This window comes from Anas acuta, chromosome 2 (assembly GCF_963932015.1).
Source record: "Anas acuta chromosome 2, bAnaAcu1.1, whole genome shotgun sequence".
Lineage (NCBI taxonomy): Eukaryota > Metazoa > Chordata > Aves > Anseriformes > Anatidae > Anas > Anas acuta.
In genome coordinates, this window is record NC_088980.1 from 22795857 (window position 1) to 22814158 (window position 18302).

General features: G+C 37.2%; 1 protein-coding gene across 11 annotated transcripts in view; it reads left to right on the forward strand.

Annotated features, from left to right (window-relative positions):
• Nucleotides 1-18302, forward strand: part of ADAM22 (ADAM metallopeptidase domain 22) — a 138420-nt gene that overhangs the window by 82331 nt on the left and 37787 nt on the right. For all 11 annotated transcript variants that reach the window (XM_068673886.1, XM_068673894.1, XM_068673887.1 and 8 more), the window contains exons 8-15: nt 4552-4622; nt 6230-6304; nt 7274-7345; nt 8344-8510; nt 10511-10595; nt 11057-11147; nt 13045-13096; nt 14991-15090. In XM_068673886.1, coding sequence (XP_068529987.1) covers nt 4552-4622; nt 6230-6304; nt 7274-7345; nt 8344-8510; nt 10511-10595; nt 11057-11147; nt 13045-13096; nt 14991-15090 — 713 coding nt within the window. The remainder of the gene's footprint in view (nt 1-4551; nt 4623-6229; nt 6305-7273; nt 7346-8343; nt 8511-10510; nt 10596-11056; nt 11148-13044; nt 13097-14990; nt 15091-18302) is intronic.

Consider the following 18302-nt stretch of genomic DNA (forward strand, 5'->3'; position numbering starts at 1 on the left):
AAAAAGAAAAAAATAAATCTGAAACACTGAAAGCACTGGAAAAGGACCTAAAGTGCTAAAAAAAATGAATACAATGAATCAAACCTCTCCTAGACCTTTACATTATGATTTGTGTTTCTCATCAAAAGTCATAAAAAGTCTGTGGGCCACATTATCTGCTAGGAGTGTAGAGAAGAAATGACTGAGGTAGCTTAAAGATGATGAAAATAAACCCCACATTGCCAATGGTTGATAACTTTTCATGGATTTTTCCTGTTTTAAGATACAGGGTGAATACCAGTTGTGAGCATAAGTTTGAGGGACAGGAACTTGCTAAATATTGTTGCTGATCTGTGATCCTCTCGTCTGCAGTCCATTCAACATCTTTCACAATGTTGGCTGGGGTGCAGGTCATGCATTTAGGTACAAATGACTTAGAAGGCAGAAGTGGTTTCATGTGCTTGTAGTGATGAATCCCCACAAATGTGTGGAGGGAGAAGAGATTTTTAAAAAATGAGTTTTCACCAGAGAAGCTGGCTTGTTATTTGAAGCTAAAATTGTAGTATATGTGGCATAACCCCATTCTATCAAGGACCTGCTAGTTTTACAGATGCATTTTCCTGCTCTACAAAGTATCTCCTAGACAAGTGAAACTGTCTTTCATAGACACTCATTTTCGTAGAAATGACTTCTGGACTACTTTGTTCTTAGAGGGAAGTTACAGATGTCCAGTTGTCTTGCTACAAAACATAGGACATATTTGCATTGGACATATTTCCATGATAACAGCTGAATCTGGGATCCTACCATGCTAGGCATTGTGCATAGATAGGTCCTGCCCTGGAGCATGGTGTGTGCAGCTTTGTTAGTTGTTAAACAAAGCAGAATGATTTGGAAGTAGGAGACTGCTAGGGCTGGGCACTTAGTAGATATCTGTCAGCAGTCATGTAAGATTTCCTAATAGTTAAGATTTAGGTTTTCAAGATTGTGGAGTAAACAATTATTTTCTGTTTTAAGCATTTTGAAAAGGAATTAATTGCAAGCAGAATCCACTTGTTTCACCTCCACCAAAGTGTCCTGATTTTCAAAAAGAACTGTCAATATAAGGCTTCAGACTTTTTCATAAAATCCAGATATGCTTGTGCAGTTTTAATTTTACTGTAGATACCAAGTAAATAATTACTGGCTTTGCTGTAAAAAGTCCAGCATGTGGTACAATGTAAGGTGTTTCTATTAGATTGAATTAAAATCATAAGATTGCAGAATTAATTAGGTTGAAAAGGTTGAAAAGATTTAACTGTGGAAAGCTAGTAGTATTAATTACACAAATATCTATAATGTGAAGAGGTACAAGTTGCTAATCTGCTATCTCTTTATTCCATACATAGAGAAATAAAATTTAACTTACAGTTTGCTCTTCCACATCCCCATACTTGTTTTTGTAAGACTGTTTGGAGGACAGTTTCTGAGGTCTGTTTTGAACATTTGAGTAGATGTAATAGATGATATCCTCTCTAGGAATCCCAATGCTTTCATTTGTCTTTGGTTGTTCAGCTTAAGACTGTCTTTAAGTCACCCACTGTGCATAGCCACAGCTCCAGAAGATGGGAGCTGTTCCCATCACCTGCTTCTTCACTCCTTTCCCCCATGCCCACATGAGCACCAGAGTTTGTCCCTATACCTGCAGCACACCCTGCCAGATCTTCTTCACTCCTAGCATGTGCTGCCCCACCAGGACCACTGCTTGGCACCACCATGTCTGGAGAGTGAGGACTATTATCTTAACTTGTGTTTTATTGTTGTTTTCTATAAAAATATCTGCTATTAATTGCTAATGGTATAGTTGCATTTGATATTTTTTAAGTACTACAGCAGAACCATTATTGTTAGTAGTAAGCACTGTGCTAGGCTATGTCATCAGTATTTCTCATGTTCCTTAATACTCTCCTAATTTATCAATTTGCTCAGCCTAAGCAGCCATTCCTTGATGTTAGGAGTTTCTTCTTATCTTCAAAACAGTCTGTGAATAAGCTAAGATTTCTACTCAGCACTGCATTAAGAATGGATTGGATGTATCGTGAGCTTCAATATTGATGTTAGAAAGGAAAAATCAAGTAATAGGGATTACTCAATATCAGTAATAGTGAAAGCACAACTGTTATACCACAGTTTGATAGAAATGTGCTTTTTACATTCTTTTGCTCCTTGGGAATTAAAAAAAAAAAAAAAAAAAAAAGGAAGAAGAAAAGAGGTATTGCAGAAAAGAATAGATTGTACTGTACTTTGCTGTAGCATGTAAAGGTAATGAGGACTTTAAATAAGGAAAGATCATCTGACAACTTTGCATACTTAGAGCCTTTGAATTCATAATTTAGTAGACTGTAATTTTTCTCCCAATCTGTGTTGAGATATTTAGTGCCCTGGCATTATCTTAGGCAATGCTCTGTTATTGAAGGTGTTGTTTTTCAAATACTGTTGAACGGATGTCCTTTTCTTCTGGGATTGCTTGAATTCTACTTATGATTTTTTTCAAGGTAATATGTTCCTGTCAAAGTTTCTGCTAGGCTTTCTCAGCTATCTACATTTTCTGTGTGATTTTGCTGGTCATGTTCTTTTGCCTGAGGGTCTTTGGCTGGAAATGTACCCTGCATGAATTCATCCAGCTTCTGAATTATAGCATAGTGTTAATGGGTGTTAATGTGTTAACGTTAATGGCTGCATCTTTCCTCTCAAGAGACGGGTGACTTCCGATGGTAGGGAAAATTCATGGTCGAGTTATCTGAGATCCCATACACATACTGTAAATTACTATTTTATTGGTTAAGAAGTTGTATTTTTACCAGTTTCATTAATGATGATATAAAATTGAAAATGAAAGGTTGACATTCAGTTGTGTAGCACTAGAACACAGACTGAATTAATCAATATATCTAAAGCACAATCAAATCAGAATTTGTTGAAAAAAAATAGTTTTGTTTTTTCATCATTCTGAGCTCAAGAGACTCCAGGTATATAAGCAATAAACCCTTGGATATCATTTAATTTATTTTAGGTCTTTATTTTAGGTCTTTATTTAGGTCTTTATTTTAGGAAAGAAAATCTTCAAGTGCACCTGTGTAACCACAAAAGCATCATTAAGCAAAGGGCCTATGATTGTCCAGGCCCCTTCATAGAAGGGTATCTGCAAACTTCAAACACCAAAAAAATACTTTGCCAAGACTATAACAGTTAGTCAAGCTTTGCTTTCATGATTTTTATTATAAGTAAACAGCCACTCCAGGTTAAGATTAGTACATATCCCTGGTATAGTTTTGTCAGACGAGCAATTCAACTTCACATTTTAAGCCTTTGCTGACGGGGTAGCCCTATGAAGTCCCAATCATTATTGTGTTGAATCCTATTATTTTGACCTCCTATAGAAATTGCAGTTAATTTGCTCTAGGATGAGAGGTGGAGCTGTAAGAAACCTCCTGTACTCACTAATGGAACTGAATTATTTAGGATTTTATAACACAATCAAAAGTTGTGTACAAAGGTATGTGAACTGGAAGTCCCTTGTTTTACGCAACTCCTATAGTACTGTCTACTTCTCTGCAGGACTGGTAAGTTACCAGGGAATATTGCAGTTTTCAACCCCAACTGGGCTAAAAGAATGTCCAATGTTAGATAAAATACAGAGGAAAACTAGGCAAAGGAAGAAGTCAGATTACAAAATAAGCAACTGAAAACAATTTCTGTCTCAAAAGAGATCTTTGAGAGAGTATGTGAATAGTAAACATATTTATACGAGATAAGGATTTATGTGAGATAAGGATTGCTGTTGTACAGGGAAAAGTGAAGGAGAGACTATCAATCTAAAAGCAAAGATGGAAAAATACTTCTTGGACATTTAAAAGGGTGAGATCAAGTGTCATCTTCCTTCTAGCTTATAATGTGTCCCTTGCCATAAGTGGCTAGTAATGGATTTGGCAAAAGGGATTTGCCAAAGAATAATCTACTTGGTGCTTATGATTAGAGGTTTAACAAATTAAAGACACAGTGGGATTAAAAGGGAAGAACATTGTATTGACAAGGAGCATAGCCAAAATCCTGCAACATTTCTTCCAATTTTAACGTGTTTTACTTTGTGAATATAATCTTCTTAAAGCATTAATTCTGCCTTCCATGCTCTTCTTATTAATTTAGGTAGCTGTTGTGAGAGCTCTGAATGCCTGCTGAATTCCCCAAAATGTGATTCACTCCATGGAAGGGCTGTGCTAATAATATTACAGCCCCAGTATTGGTGAAATTCTGGCACAGAACAGCTGCTGTGCTTTCTGAAGCGCAACACCTCCAGATCATCTGTTTCAGCAGACCCAGATTATCACTAGGAGGGTTTTTAAATAAGAACCCTGTTACTGGGAAGCAGTTGTACCATTGCCTCCTTTCTAGCTGGAACCTTGGAAAAAGGAGTTGTTATCGCATCTGATGTGTGGAGGAATGCCATACTACTGTCATGATGCATCAGGGTCACTAACTGTGGGGATGTATTTCTGTAAACACTCAGTGTATTTGCCTGTGTTTTCTGCTTAGAGTTCTGGCAAATGAATGCTACATCGCAGAAGTTTGTTGTAAAGCCAAGACACAAAAGAAGTAGAAGGCAGGTATGTGCCAATATTCTCATTTATAAGTAATATGCCATCAAGTTTGTTTGTGTCTACTGGATTAATTCATCCAGATGGAGTTCTGCTGCTGCTTCTGAACTGGCGTGAGGTCTCTATATCCTGATACAGATGTAAGAAAAGAGGTATCTAATGTTGACAAGGTTTCTCTTTGACATTGCCCACCTGAAGAGTTGAGCACTTTTGCTGTCACCTCTGATGAGGTGCCACCAAGGTGTCAGTTTCAAGAGATTCACTGGATAGACTGCGGCATGCATGTGTGGCTAAGCACAGCATCCCCATCCCATTATATTTATAAACCCACAAGGCAGTTCCTCCTCTAGGCTCCATTTAATCTGCTGCTGAATCTCAAAAATAGCATTTCTGTCAATGTTGTGAAATTGTTAAATATTGCTAAATTGCAAATGAAAAAAAATATATCTAAAATGTTTTCTCCCAATTTGGACACAGAAACTCCAAATCAATGAAACATTTACAAATTGTATTTATGTTGCAGTGATGACAAGTAGCTACTTTATGTCACTTTGATTTAAAATAAATATTCTGAACTGGGATTTCAATCCCCATTTGTCAAAGGGGAGGAGACGTTAACTTTGTACCTGTGCTCTGCAAAGACAACAGCAGTTCCTTGTTTTAGGAATAGAGCTAAAATGATGGGACAGGTCAAAATAGGGCTGGGTCAGGAGTCTGAACAGTGCAGGAAAAGACGAAATACTGACAGAAGTGGGAGGAGAAGGTAACTTTAACATTTCTGACTAACGTAAGCATCTCAGAGGCAGAGAAGTGAAAAAGACATTGGAGAAATTCCAGAAATCATTCCTGTGAGTCTTCGTTTACATCAGGTGGTTTACTGCCTTTCTATAAACTAGCCATTACTTGGCATTTTCAACTTATAATGATGTAATAACTCTCCTGGAAAAAAAAATCAGAAAATGAGGACACCATGGAGAAGCACTTCAATAAATGTTTCTAAATGAGAAGTAAGTGTGTAAGACAGAGGTGGGTACTGCATTCACTGTGTGAATCAAGCAGTGTGCGAATAAATAATACACAGATTTTTTTTCATAAGAACCTCAGGAGGGATTCCTTTCTTACTTAAAAAAAAAGTTTATAGATCATACAAACCATTTTTAGAGATGTGGGCCCCACTGGGGTTTGTCTTTAAAAAGACAAAACTTGGAGTTGTTTGGGTTATAAGACTTAATTTCATTGTTTAAAGTTATATAAATGTTCTGGAGGAGGTGAAATATGGGGACTATATATTTGAAAAAAATAATGCAGTCCATTCCTTTTCACCCTCCACAAAATATCCCAATTGGTTGCACAGTAAATATCTTCACTCATTTTTACTACCTGTTAAACCAGATAATTGACCAAACATGCACACATACAATTGACTATACAATACATATGGTACATTTAAGAATTTTTTAACATGATGTAACCAAGAACCAGAAGTATCATCAGTATCTGAGAACAGAATTAAGACAATGAAAAAATTATACGTGAGAAGTTTTCTGAAGCTGTTTCTAGTTATCAGTTATGCTTTCTGTGTCATAGACTCTCTTATGGTTATACTCTCTCTGTAGGTCCGTCAGATTCCACGTAAAGTTGATGAAGAAACAAAATACATTGAGTTAATGATTGTAAATGATCATCTAATGGTAAGACTGGCATACCCCAATATCTTACATTTATCAGTAACATAAAATTGTCTTAATTGTCCTATTACGAATAAGCAATGAAAAACAACATATAGCCAGAATAAATTCACTGTATCCTTAAGCAAAGAGCTTATGGTCTTGTTAGCCATTGGTGAAAATGTGTCTGAATTTTAGCAAGGTAATTTCACCAAGAATTCAGTCAAACCAGGCTTGAGTATCAGAGAAAGCATCATAAATTAAAGCTTTGTGTCAAGAAGGTGACTAGTGACAGTGGGATTTAAGCTGATGGCTTTCTTTTGGGCTTTCTTGAGCACATGTCTTAGTTACAGCCGCTCAGCAATCAATAATGTAATTACTGCAGTTGTGCAGCTGCTGTTGACAGTGGGGAGATTAATAATGACCAGATTTTTTGATAAATAAATCAATAAAATATTGTAAATTAAGAAATGATAAAAAGTGACATTGTAAATTAAGAAATGCAGAAGGCAGTCTAAGAGAGGGAGCTGGGAAAAAAAAAAAAAGAAATCTGATAGATTAGAATACAGTTACATGCATTGTTATGGTAACACCTGTAAACAAAACTCATCTATGGAAGTTGTGTTGTTAATTTCTATTTTGGCATTTGTAAATTTTCTTTAAAATTGCAAATAATGAAGCTAATGAAGAGAGTAACAATGGGTTCCTGTTCCTACGACATTTTTTTTTTCAGTAAAAATCTAATAGTGCTTCCAAACAGGAATTTATAGATCTTCATGACAGTTGTCATGAGGCATATCAGTAATGTGCATTTCTGAGCAATTTTCTACAATCACATACTAGCATTACATTCAGCACAGGAGACCAAAACATGCATGGAGGTTCTGCTGTCAGTATGGTTACTTTTTTTTTTTTTTTTATATATTATTCTTCCAGAAATGGAGCATGTTTTTCTAGATCTGTACTTATAACTTATCTGTGTTTGTTTTGCAGTGTAAAAAGCACCGCTTATCAGTTGGCCATACAAACAGCTATGCTAAGTCAGTTGTGAACATGGCAGATTTAGTAAGTATCACTTGACTGAATCTTTTACGCATGAGATGAATCATACGATTCTCCTGCCAATAAATGCAGCAGTTGTCATTTCACAGTATACTTAATAACAACATATGCAACATTAACAAATTTTCATCTAGAAACACTCAGCCAGGTATCAAGACTTTGCCTAGCATAAAGCATTAGAGATATTTTCTGTGGCTGCAAACATTTAAGTATCCTTTAATCAGATAGAAACCTTGAGTTTGAGTTCTAAGAGAACCTTAGATGGGATGATCTTTTACACTGGCTCATTTGTTGACTACCTAAAACCTAAAAAAATCATCTGAAATTTGAATGCCCTAAAATTTCTCAAAAACAAACAAACGAAAAACAACAAAGAAGCAGCATTTGAGTAAATGAGTTAGAATACAGACATACAAATGGATTATGTGGATTGTATTTGTGATGCTCAATAGAACGAGCTGCTGGCTTTTACATTTCACTATGGAGAAGCAATGCTAGAAAGAGAAAAATTTAGTTCCCACTCTGGAAAGCATTTGGTGTGTATTGATAACTCCCAGCATTAAACAGCTGCTAGCAAGGGGTTAAATACTCCTGTAGAGGTATATAACAATGAAAACGGGGGTTTTGTAGATCACTGTTTATTATAAAAGATACTCTTATGTCACTGGGGTGAGCTGAGCACTGTGAAAGACCCTTTCGTGCCAAATCTTTGACCTATTTGAAATGTTTCTGTAGCAATTTGTCAAAATCCCACGGGAGCAGGACCTGTAAGGGATCTGTGTGTGGGCTAGGAGGGCTGATTAAAGAAGTAGGCTTAAAACCTACATATTGCTTTGTTTTCGTGTTCCTTTGCTGCTTTTTATGGAGACAAAACCACCTGGGAGAACCTAACCTATGTTAGAACAAGCTGAATATTTAATTATATAAAAATGCAACCTGGAAGGGGTAACCCTCACCTTTACTGTATTTGACATAATATCTTTGTTCTGTTACTGTACTAGATTTATAAAGAACAACTTAACACCAGGATAGTGTTGGTTGCCATGGAAACCTGGGCTACTGATAACAAGTTCACCATATCTGAAAACCCCTTGGTGACCCTACGTGAGTTTATGAAATATAGGAGGGATTTTATCAGAGAGAAAAGTGACGCAGTTCACCTTTTTTCGTACGTAACCTTGTGTGATGTTTTCTTACTTATTTTTATTTTTCTTTCCTTTCTTGGGGGCTGCTTATCCTGAGTGGCTGATGCATCTCCTTTGTGCTGTGTGTGCAATCCGCCATAATTCAGAGAATGACGTTTCTGATGGGGAGGTGGGAAGAAGTTTAAATAATGCACAACCTGCCTGCCAGTGCAGCTAGAGGTTTTGCTCTCCTTTTAGTTTTAATGTACGAAGCTCTAGCTGCATGTGCTGTACTTAATTCTGGGTTGCTCTGTGCAATCACCTACTCTGCAAACACGGCTGCCCAGAAGGTGATGCATGGTTCCACCTCGTAGGTTTGCTTCTTCAGCAGTAGAGCACAGACAGCCCTGTTGGACTATTTAAAAGCAGAACATTGGCTTTGAAACCCATGAGGTTTTCTGCTTAAAAAGCACTATGGCCTGCTTTTTTTTTTTTTTTTTTTTTCCATTGAATGACCTGCAGGCTGCAGGATTACTGAAGTGAGTGTTTCAGATCCTCAAAACAGTTTGTCTTCCAGAGAGACAAGTACTACAAGAACTGGGAGGGTTTTTATTTTCTCTAAATTTCTAAATTGTTTTGGTAGTAAGATCAATATAGCAAAATACATCCACACAAATAATGGAGGGGTTCATGATATTTTTGATCTGTAGGAGACAGACCAGGTGAATTGCTCTGCTGAGTTCTCATCCCTCTCTGTGGACTGTTTTATGAGCCTATATGAATAATTTTAGCCTAAACTCCTCACTTTCACATGACTTCAGAAGGGTGCCAGGATATCCAGCCCCAGTATCCAGCCACTCAGGCTTTTTTACACATGCTTAATTGCTGTCATTGCCTTCCTACGTGAAAAGAACTAGTAAGATCTGCAAGTGCTGCTTGCAGATTTTGGTTTCTGTGTGTCTCAGTTCTGTATCTGTAAAATGGGATTATTTTATTTTTTTTCTAATCTTTCATGTATCTTTTCTGGTGATCTTGTAAGGTCTTTGAGGGGAGTGTTCTCATGAATGTTAGTGGATTGGCTAGAACAAAGAGGGCCCTATTTCTCCCTGTGATTGGACTCTGAATTGCAATGCAATACTAATTCCAGAGTTGTCCATAATGCTATCTCCACTGGTGTTTGAGGTATAGCATTCACAGGCTGCTTTGAAATATCCAATTCTAAAGTTGTGTTCCTGAGTAAGACATGGTTGAGTTGGGAGTAGAAGTATGACAGCACACTGGTAACAAATGAACGCTCCTGTTTAGCACAATGAGCCCATTGCATTCTGTTTCTTGGCGTTCCTCTGTTTTCCTCTGAGAAAACTGATTTGCATCAGCTTGGCTGGATCACTACACTGAAGTGGTATAGAGGATATTTTGTCTCTGGTAACTGGCAATCATTCTTGCTGATGTGGTCAGTATCAAAGGAATCATTAAATTTAGGCTCACAGTGCAGTTGTCCCCTGGATGAGGTCAGCTGCAGTTCTGGGGAGTTTCTGCCTAGCTCTGCATCAGGGGGCCGCTGACACATCTCCCTTTCATTTTTGCCACATCTGCATTGCCCAACTAGACACGTCTTTTTTACCAGGTCTCCGTGCATTGTGGCATGGTGGCATGTCTTGTGCTCTGCCTGTAGCATGTGCCAGGGCAGGTTTCAGAAGTCACTTGCTGAAGGAATATGTCAATGAACAAAAGGGTGGTGAGATAGAAAGTAGTCCCCTACCTGCCTTATTTTCTCTTATGTTAGGTAATATGAGAAGGAGGAGGAAAGAAACAGGGAAGATAGTAGAACTTTTCAGGGGTTGATCTGTCATGTGAGGTTTGTGAGTGGTTATCTGTTCTTCCCATTTTGGTTTTGGATAGTTAGCAGCATAGTGGTGGCATCTGGCATTTGCAAATGTTGGTTTCTCATTTGGAAATTAGAAAGGTAAATACTGGGATGGGTCGATGCAAAACTCGCGGGCTGAGTGGGGTAAACTTCCTTTTCTTTTCCTTTTTGTCAAAGGGGAAGTCGATTCCAGAGCAGTCGGAGCGGTGTAGCCCACACTGGTGGAATCTGCTCCTTGCTTAAAGGCGGAGGTGTGAATGAGGTAGGTGTGGGTATTGGTATGAGGAAAAAGTGGTGGAAAATTATCTGCACAGAATTTATCAGTGCAGTTCCTTGAAATATCTTACTGCTGCTTTGCTGCTGTGGAGTTTTAGTACAGCTCTATAAAAAGAATATCTAAATGAAGAATGATGCTTGAGTAAAGTTGGATATGGGTTCAAGCACACTTCTCAGCAGATTCTGCAATATTCTGTCATTGACACTGTAATATTCTTGCCATTCACACAATGGCAAGAAACAAGCAGACTTTCTCTTATTTAACTTGTTCATAAGCCAGTGTTTGGTGTTCCTCACTTGTCCATATTCTAGCTGATCTGAAGTAAGAACTATACCATTGTGCATCTTGTTTCACCTTTCATTGCCTTTACATGAGAAAAGCTTCACCTGTGTCTGAGATACTTATACCTATCTGATTACTCTTCCTACCTTGCTAATTTCTTTCAGTTTGGAAAGACAGACTTAATGGCAGTTACCCTGGCACAAACCTTGGCCCAAAATATTGGCATTTTCTCAGACAGAAGAAAACTAATCAGTGGTAAGTTGGTTTGCTTTTTTACCCCGTCTCAAGAGAAAATCTTGGAGAATCTTAACAGTGTTCTTTTATATGTTAAAAATGTTTCTCACACTGCCCAGAGAAGCTGTGGATGACCCATCATTGGGGGTGTTCAAGAACAGGTTAAATGAGGCCCTGAGCAACCTGATCTAGTGGGTAGCAACCCTGCCCATGGCAGGGAGTTGGAACTGGATGGTCTTTAAGGTCCCTTCTACCCAAACCATTCTATGAATAGAATATGAATATACTATTCAATATTGGAATACTATTATTTTTCACCTAATAACATGAGGAGACACTGACATACCATTGTTTTTTCCTCTTTAAATGCTGTGATTTCCTCCTGCCCGTAATTGCTAGTAGCACTGGTGTCTTCATTTCATTAAAAATAAATCCTGAAGATGTCTGTCAACATTCATGTCATGGAGATTGATGTCACATTCCCAAACTGAATGTTTGCCATCCTACAATGCAAAGGTAGAGAGACAGACATTTTTAAATCTATGGATTATGATAAGCCACCTCAATCCTGTTATACAGGTTGTATTTGACAACATCAACAAAGCTTTTTTCACTATTTGCCTTGAATGAAATCCTCTTCTATATGACCCAAATCTCCTGTATTTACCACTCTTCTGCTACCATTTGTCTACTGTAACCTTAGCATTCAACTTCTTAGCTACTTCTTAGCGTGTTTGACTGCATGGCCTTAATTCAGATCTTCCCCCTCCCTTCAAGCACCTCACATGCTCTGCTTCACGTGATACGAAGACCCAGTACATGGGCAGCAATGGAAGATTAGAATGATAACACAGTTTTGAAACTATTTCAGTGATGAATTGGAATGCTTAGTTATTGGATCATGTGTACTTATGTAAAGACAGTACATAATGCAGAGATGCATCTGCATGCAAATATTTTTGCAGTTTGCATATTTTTATTTTGAAAGATATTTGGAAATGTCGGACAAATGCTCTGTGCTACCTACATCTTCAGTACTCATCTTCCAGCTGCATATAATTAACCTGGTATCGGGACAGAGGGAAATTGAAAATAATAGTATAGGTGGCTTCCCTTTTTTATGGTTGACCACAGGGAAAGGCCAAGCTTTTGGGTAGGGAAGGAGGAGACACAATTGTTGGGCAGAGCCTCATTTCCTTTCTAATTGTACTATTAAAATGGGAGCAGCAAACAGTTGTTCATGTGTTACAGTAGTGCAAATTGCAGAAACAGAAGGATAAAAAAACATACATGCAGAGCATATACGTAGAAGCAGGCACAAAGGACAGTTTTGAAAGCAGAGGGGAGGGCTGCACTCTGCATGCCTGTGAGCATGTAGGGAAGGAAGGGAAAAAAGCTGCTGGATCTATCTGTACTGTGTCGTGTTTACAGTCTGTGTTATCCATTTTTGTGTGCATTATTGTTTGCTTTCTTTTTCAAGCTAAAATTTCCTCATTCACATTAGCATAGGTGTAGAAGAGAACTAAAAACTTAGAAGATGGATTAAACTGATTTTTTTTTTCCTCTGAACATTTGGGGATCAAATATCATGGCATGGGAGAAGGCAGGAGAGCTGACTCATGATTTGCAAGGGCCAGAAGCTGACATTGCAATTTAGTCTGACTTCATTTGAGGGAAAGAAAGAAAAATAGAACCTATTTTCAAAGCTTAGGAATGCACAGAATCATGTATTGTTTTTGAAAGAAGGCTTGTCATTGTGCATTGATATACTTAAGGCGTGCATAAAGGAGCAATTGATTCTTTTCAATTTGTATTTAAATCTGAAAGTGAGTTGATTACAGTGTGATTTTTGTGATAAGAAACATATTTTGTACTCACAAGACTTAAGATGTAAATTTTACCTTTTTGTTGTTGTCAGGTGAGTGTAAGTGTGAGGACACGTGGTCAGGATGCATAATGGGAGACACCGGGTAAGGCATTCATTAGAGGAAAGTCAAGTCTTGCATACAATGACATAAAGCATGAAAATGTTTGCCTTTTGTCTTTCAGTGGACTAGTTTGTGTGGATTAATGTTGCAGGAAGTAAAGTATTACCTGTAAAACATACTTATAATAGACACTTTCAAAGAAATGCATGAATGAGTTAATGAGAGGATATGAGGATCATTAGTTTGTATTGATCACTGGTTTAACTCACTGAATACAGAAGCTCAACAACCAACTCAGTTTATTGCAAAGAAGCAGAACCATGTTTCACTTCTTTTCTTCTGTGAATTTGCTGCTGAGTTGTGGAAACAAACAATGACACATCCCAATCTGTAAAATACTGGGATCAAATTTTTTAATATGGCTTACTTTCAGTGGTTCGGTTGCAGTCTTTCATCTACAGGTTTCAGTTTTTATCCTCTGATTTGTGTAATAACACTAAAAAAGCTTCTGCCATTGGAGGTCTGGTATGCTTATATCCACGCATAATATCACTGGAGAGATTTTGATGATGCTTTCCAGTGTGTGTGTGTGTGTGTGTGTGTGTGTTCAGACCTTAATTCTTCATATTACAGACCTGTCTTCATGCATATGAATTAAAATATAGTCTACTTTTAGATCCAAACAGTACTCCAATTTTTTAAAAAAAATTCAATCTGACTTGCAAATTTTCGCAATAGCTTTTTGGACAGAACAATTTTAAACAACAAAAACAAACAAACAAACAAACTCATTTAATTTAAAGCTCTTTGGAAGAATCTGTTGTGCCTTTTTTACCTTGTTTAACTAAAAACAAGGTAGGTAAGATTGTTCTGATTTTTAGTATGTTAAAAAGTCAATGTGGTAGTCATTCTTCAGTCTTGTAAAAAGTGATTCCTCATCTAACATTCTTTACATTCTTTATCTGAAGTCCAAACCTTTAAAATAATTAGGCACTCGAAAAAACTATGTATTTATATATAGATTATTATTAAAGGATGTTAAATTCCACATTCTCTTCAGTATTTAGACCTAAGTCCTAAACACTAGAGATTATGTTTTGCAAGCCATCATTCCTGGTAATGTAGGATTATTTTATGTAGTATTTCTGCTAACATTACTTTTTTTATCCAGTGATGAGCTGATACAGGAAAGCCCTTGAGACTCCAAAATCTGTTTGAAGCATAAGTCATGACTAAGGGCTAAATACAAAGATCACTTAAGTTACTTTGGGAAGAGCTCTTTCTCTGTGGAAAGGATCCATGCAAAAAGATTATTTGCATCTGTTAAGGCTCATATTGCTTTGAAGTGCACCTCAGATTGGCAATCTGTGCTCAAATGAATTTCATTCAGTGGAGCACAAGAGAGGGAAGCTGAAATGTTAGCTGATGTTCATTAGAAACATGTCTTAAAATGGTATAACTCTATTATAAAAAAATTCTGTGGTCCAAGAGAGCAATTTCATCTAAGAGAGAAATGAACCATAAGCAATCTTTAAAAGGACACTGTGTGGGTAAGGCAGCTTTAGTCTCTTGTGGTAAGTACAGGAAGAAATAAATGTCTTTCTGAGATCAGGCCCTTTAGTGGAACTGTCCATGTCTGTGAGAACTACACCTTGAGTAATAGGATTTATGATATTTGGCATAAAACTTGGGGAAATCTGTTATACTTCTCACTTTTCATGAGCTCTGTGTTGTTAAAAGGTGTTTGCCATTTATGAAAATTATTTAAGATTTTAAACTAATTTCAAGCAAATATCTTCACTCTGATGCTGAACAGTGTATTTTTAGCACCTTTTCTAATGTATAACATTATATTTCTTTACAATTACTTTGAAGAAAGAAAATGTACTATAAAAAGCACTATAGAAGATAATGCTGCTACCTTATTTCTTTTCAGGTATTATCTTCCAAGAAAGTTCTCCAAGTGTGATATTGAAGAGTATCATGAATTTTTAAATAATGGAGGTGGATCCTGCCTTTTCAATAAACCAACCAAGGTATTAAATGAAACCAAGAAAAATTAAAGTGATAATATTGGGGAAACAAACAAACACGTTAATTTTGAGGTTTTGTTTTGTCTTTACATTCCAAACTTCCTGGTGATATCTGAGTGAAATTAGCTGATTTTAGTCTGTCCTATTTAGGAAATTATATTTAAATCTGTTTTTAATAAGTAGTTTCATATCCAAGAAAGTTCTCACAGGCTCTGATCCCTCATGCAATTTTGTTCTGAATACTGCAAACACAACATACTGCTGAATTTATTAGCTGAGACTTCAAATGTCTTGGTAAATTTTTGCACATCTTTAATTTAAATTTACTTTGGACTGTATGTCATTGGCTGTGAATCTCTGGAAGCTGAAGTAAGATTGGTTTTATTTCACATTTGTCTCAAGATGAAGACACTGCAGCAGGGTGTGCACAGCTGTGCATCCAAGTGGCTTTGCAGCTGCCATTGGGTACAAATGTTTGTAGTCATCTTCTTGAAGAAGGCAAAGTTTTTACAGTGGCTTTCAGAAGAGATTTTGAGAACTTGGCATAATGTTTCTGATGCTGGAAGAGGCAGAGCAGGAGAGAAGCAGGGGACAGATGCAATGAAGCTGCTGGGAGGAAGGAAGAGCTACAAAAGCATCAGGACCTCCTGAATGACTGACATGTCCCCTCCAAATTTGTCTTAAAGGATGAAATCAGAGTTCTTTCTTCATGAGTCTTGGAAATCAAGAGAAGTGGGGAAAATCTCTTGAAAGTATTCTCCTTTTCTTTGCTTCTCATGTCTGAACTTTGTCCAGCTAAAGAGCTATATTCATATGAAATGATAAGCTGAGATATATCAGAGAAATAAATACAAAGCAGGGCTAAAGAAACTCCAGCCAAGATGTAAGCACTTACTACAATGGAGTATTTGCAGCAGGGTTTCAGAATATTCCTGCTCCATTTACTGAAGCATATGTTAAAACATACAGTAATCAGGATGATGATCTTGAGTCTTTTCTACATAAACATCATTAAACATCCTCTGTTTAATGGCTGTCTTTCAAAAACCAAAGGAAAGAGGCTAAGGCAAACAGTCCAACGTGGGAAAATGAGTTGGTAGCCAAGATGGTCACAATATAAAAAAGAAAGTCAGTTCTGGTGTGAGCATGTTCCTCCTGGTGTGGCTGAGGAAAAGCATATCTTCTGTCAGCCACAGATTTTCAATAAATTTTAAGGAGAGGAAGAAAATTCATGACATCTGGATAAGCTGTGTCTGCTTATTTCTCAAAGTTTTGCCTCCTTCTCATTGAAGAACATATTAAAAGTGGAGAGAAAGCACTGTGATACATTAATAAGATGTAAGGTTTCTCACTCTTTAAAATGTTCCTTCATTTTAGAAGTTTGGTTTTTCTCATTTCATTACAGACAGAGAGAGAGATGTTGATGGTTTTATTTCTTTGCTGAGTGGATATTTTCCATAGTGTAATGCTGTTTTACTAGGGCTTGCTTTTGAGATTATGTTCATTTACACATCTGTCACTCTGAAAAACACAATTACTCTGATCTCAGTTTAGATTAGTGGCATTTGAATTTTTTTCTAATGACATAGAAAAATGTGAAAGTCAGATGTGGAAGCCAGGGTGATTTAGACTCTTGTATGTACTGTTGTTTGGTTTGTGTTGAATTTAACAAAGGATGTCTGTCTAATTCACAAGGCAGTCAAACATAGTTGTTTTCTAGCAAGGGTGGTGAAACACCAATTTATTTCTGCTTTTCAAGAATTATGAGATAAAACTGATGTGTCAAGGTGCAGTGTTTGACAGTGCTCCACTGTAACATCAGCTGTAACCCCAAAATTACATTAATGACTCCTGAAGCAGATTGAGCATAAGGTTTTTTCAAATGAATAGATGAATTATATAATAACTTTTGGGGTTAAGCTATGTATTTTTTTTCTTTCATTTCATATTTAGTTGCACCTGCATACTGCAGCAAATTGGCCCTATGTTTTAAGTCAGAACCCTCTGTTATGGTCATCTACTTGTCTGCATTGTGCAGCACACCTAGAGATACTGAAGAAGTTAAGCTTTCTGGAAAAATATTTAGGAAACAAGCAGTTTTAGCAACTCCTTAATAACTCTGACAGATAATTGCTTGCTTTTATTTAATGTAACATTCTACACATGCTTTGCATGCTGCAGTTGAATTTCCATTTCAGCTGGGGGATCCAATAACACCTTTCAGTCTGTGCCACAGACTGGTTTGTGGCAGAGTATGTGGGGTGATGCTCCATCCTGTGGGCTACTGGTAGAAAGGCAGTAGCCAGAGAGAGCCACTCTACACCATGACTGAACTACTTGTGCAGATGGCTTGTAAGCAGAGAGGTTTGTAGAATGATCCTAGTTTAATTTGGAGAACTGTGATTTCAGGCTGTCTTCGTGATGCACTTCTTTACCTTCCCATTTATGCAATAAAAGTAACTATTATGTTTTTTTATGCCCAAAGGAAAAAATATATTTTCTTTTCAAAGAATTACCTTTAGAAATCTTAGGAAAAGGGAAATGAAACTGGAAAGAACAGAATATAAGTGTCCATTAAAAGAGCATAGCATGGGTGCTGTGTAAAGCACAGTGAATGAATCTAGCCTCTGGGAAAAGAAAGTACTACTACAAGTGTACAGGTTGGACAGACAGTGCTCTCAGACACATGATCTGATCTACTTTTTTTTGGGTGGTCCTTTGGGGACCCAGGAATTGGACTTGATGATCCTCCTGGGTCCCTTCCAACTCAGATATTCTATGATTCCATGAATTAGACATTTTAAGGTACAGTTTAGTGGGGAGACAGAAGGGAAAGAGAATAAGGGAAGAAGACTCACCAGCTACACTTTCTTATCTGCCAGAGACACAAGGTTGTGGGAAACTGCTGCAAGTTCCTGACTGTGGTAAAGGAAAAAGAGAAGGAAATAGCATCTGACTGTAGCAAGAACTGACAAAAAATCCCAGCCTCTTCACTCTCCCTGCATTTCTGAGCCATGTGGTGTGGTCCCAAATGACATTCTTTATGGTTATTCTTTCTGAAGGCATAATGCAGGATTCAAACTGACACAGCCCTCGTCACTTGAATTCCAGAATGACTACAACTTCTGTGACAATAATGAAAATGTGATGTTTTACTGTCACACCTTTTCTTTCTGACTGTGGCTTCTGCCTAAACTGAATCTGCTGTGAAAATG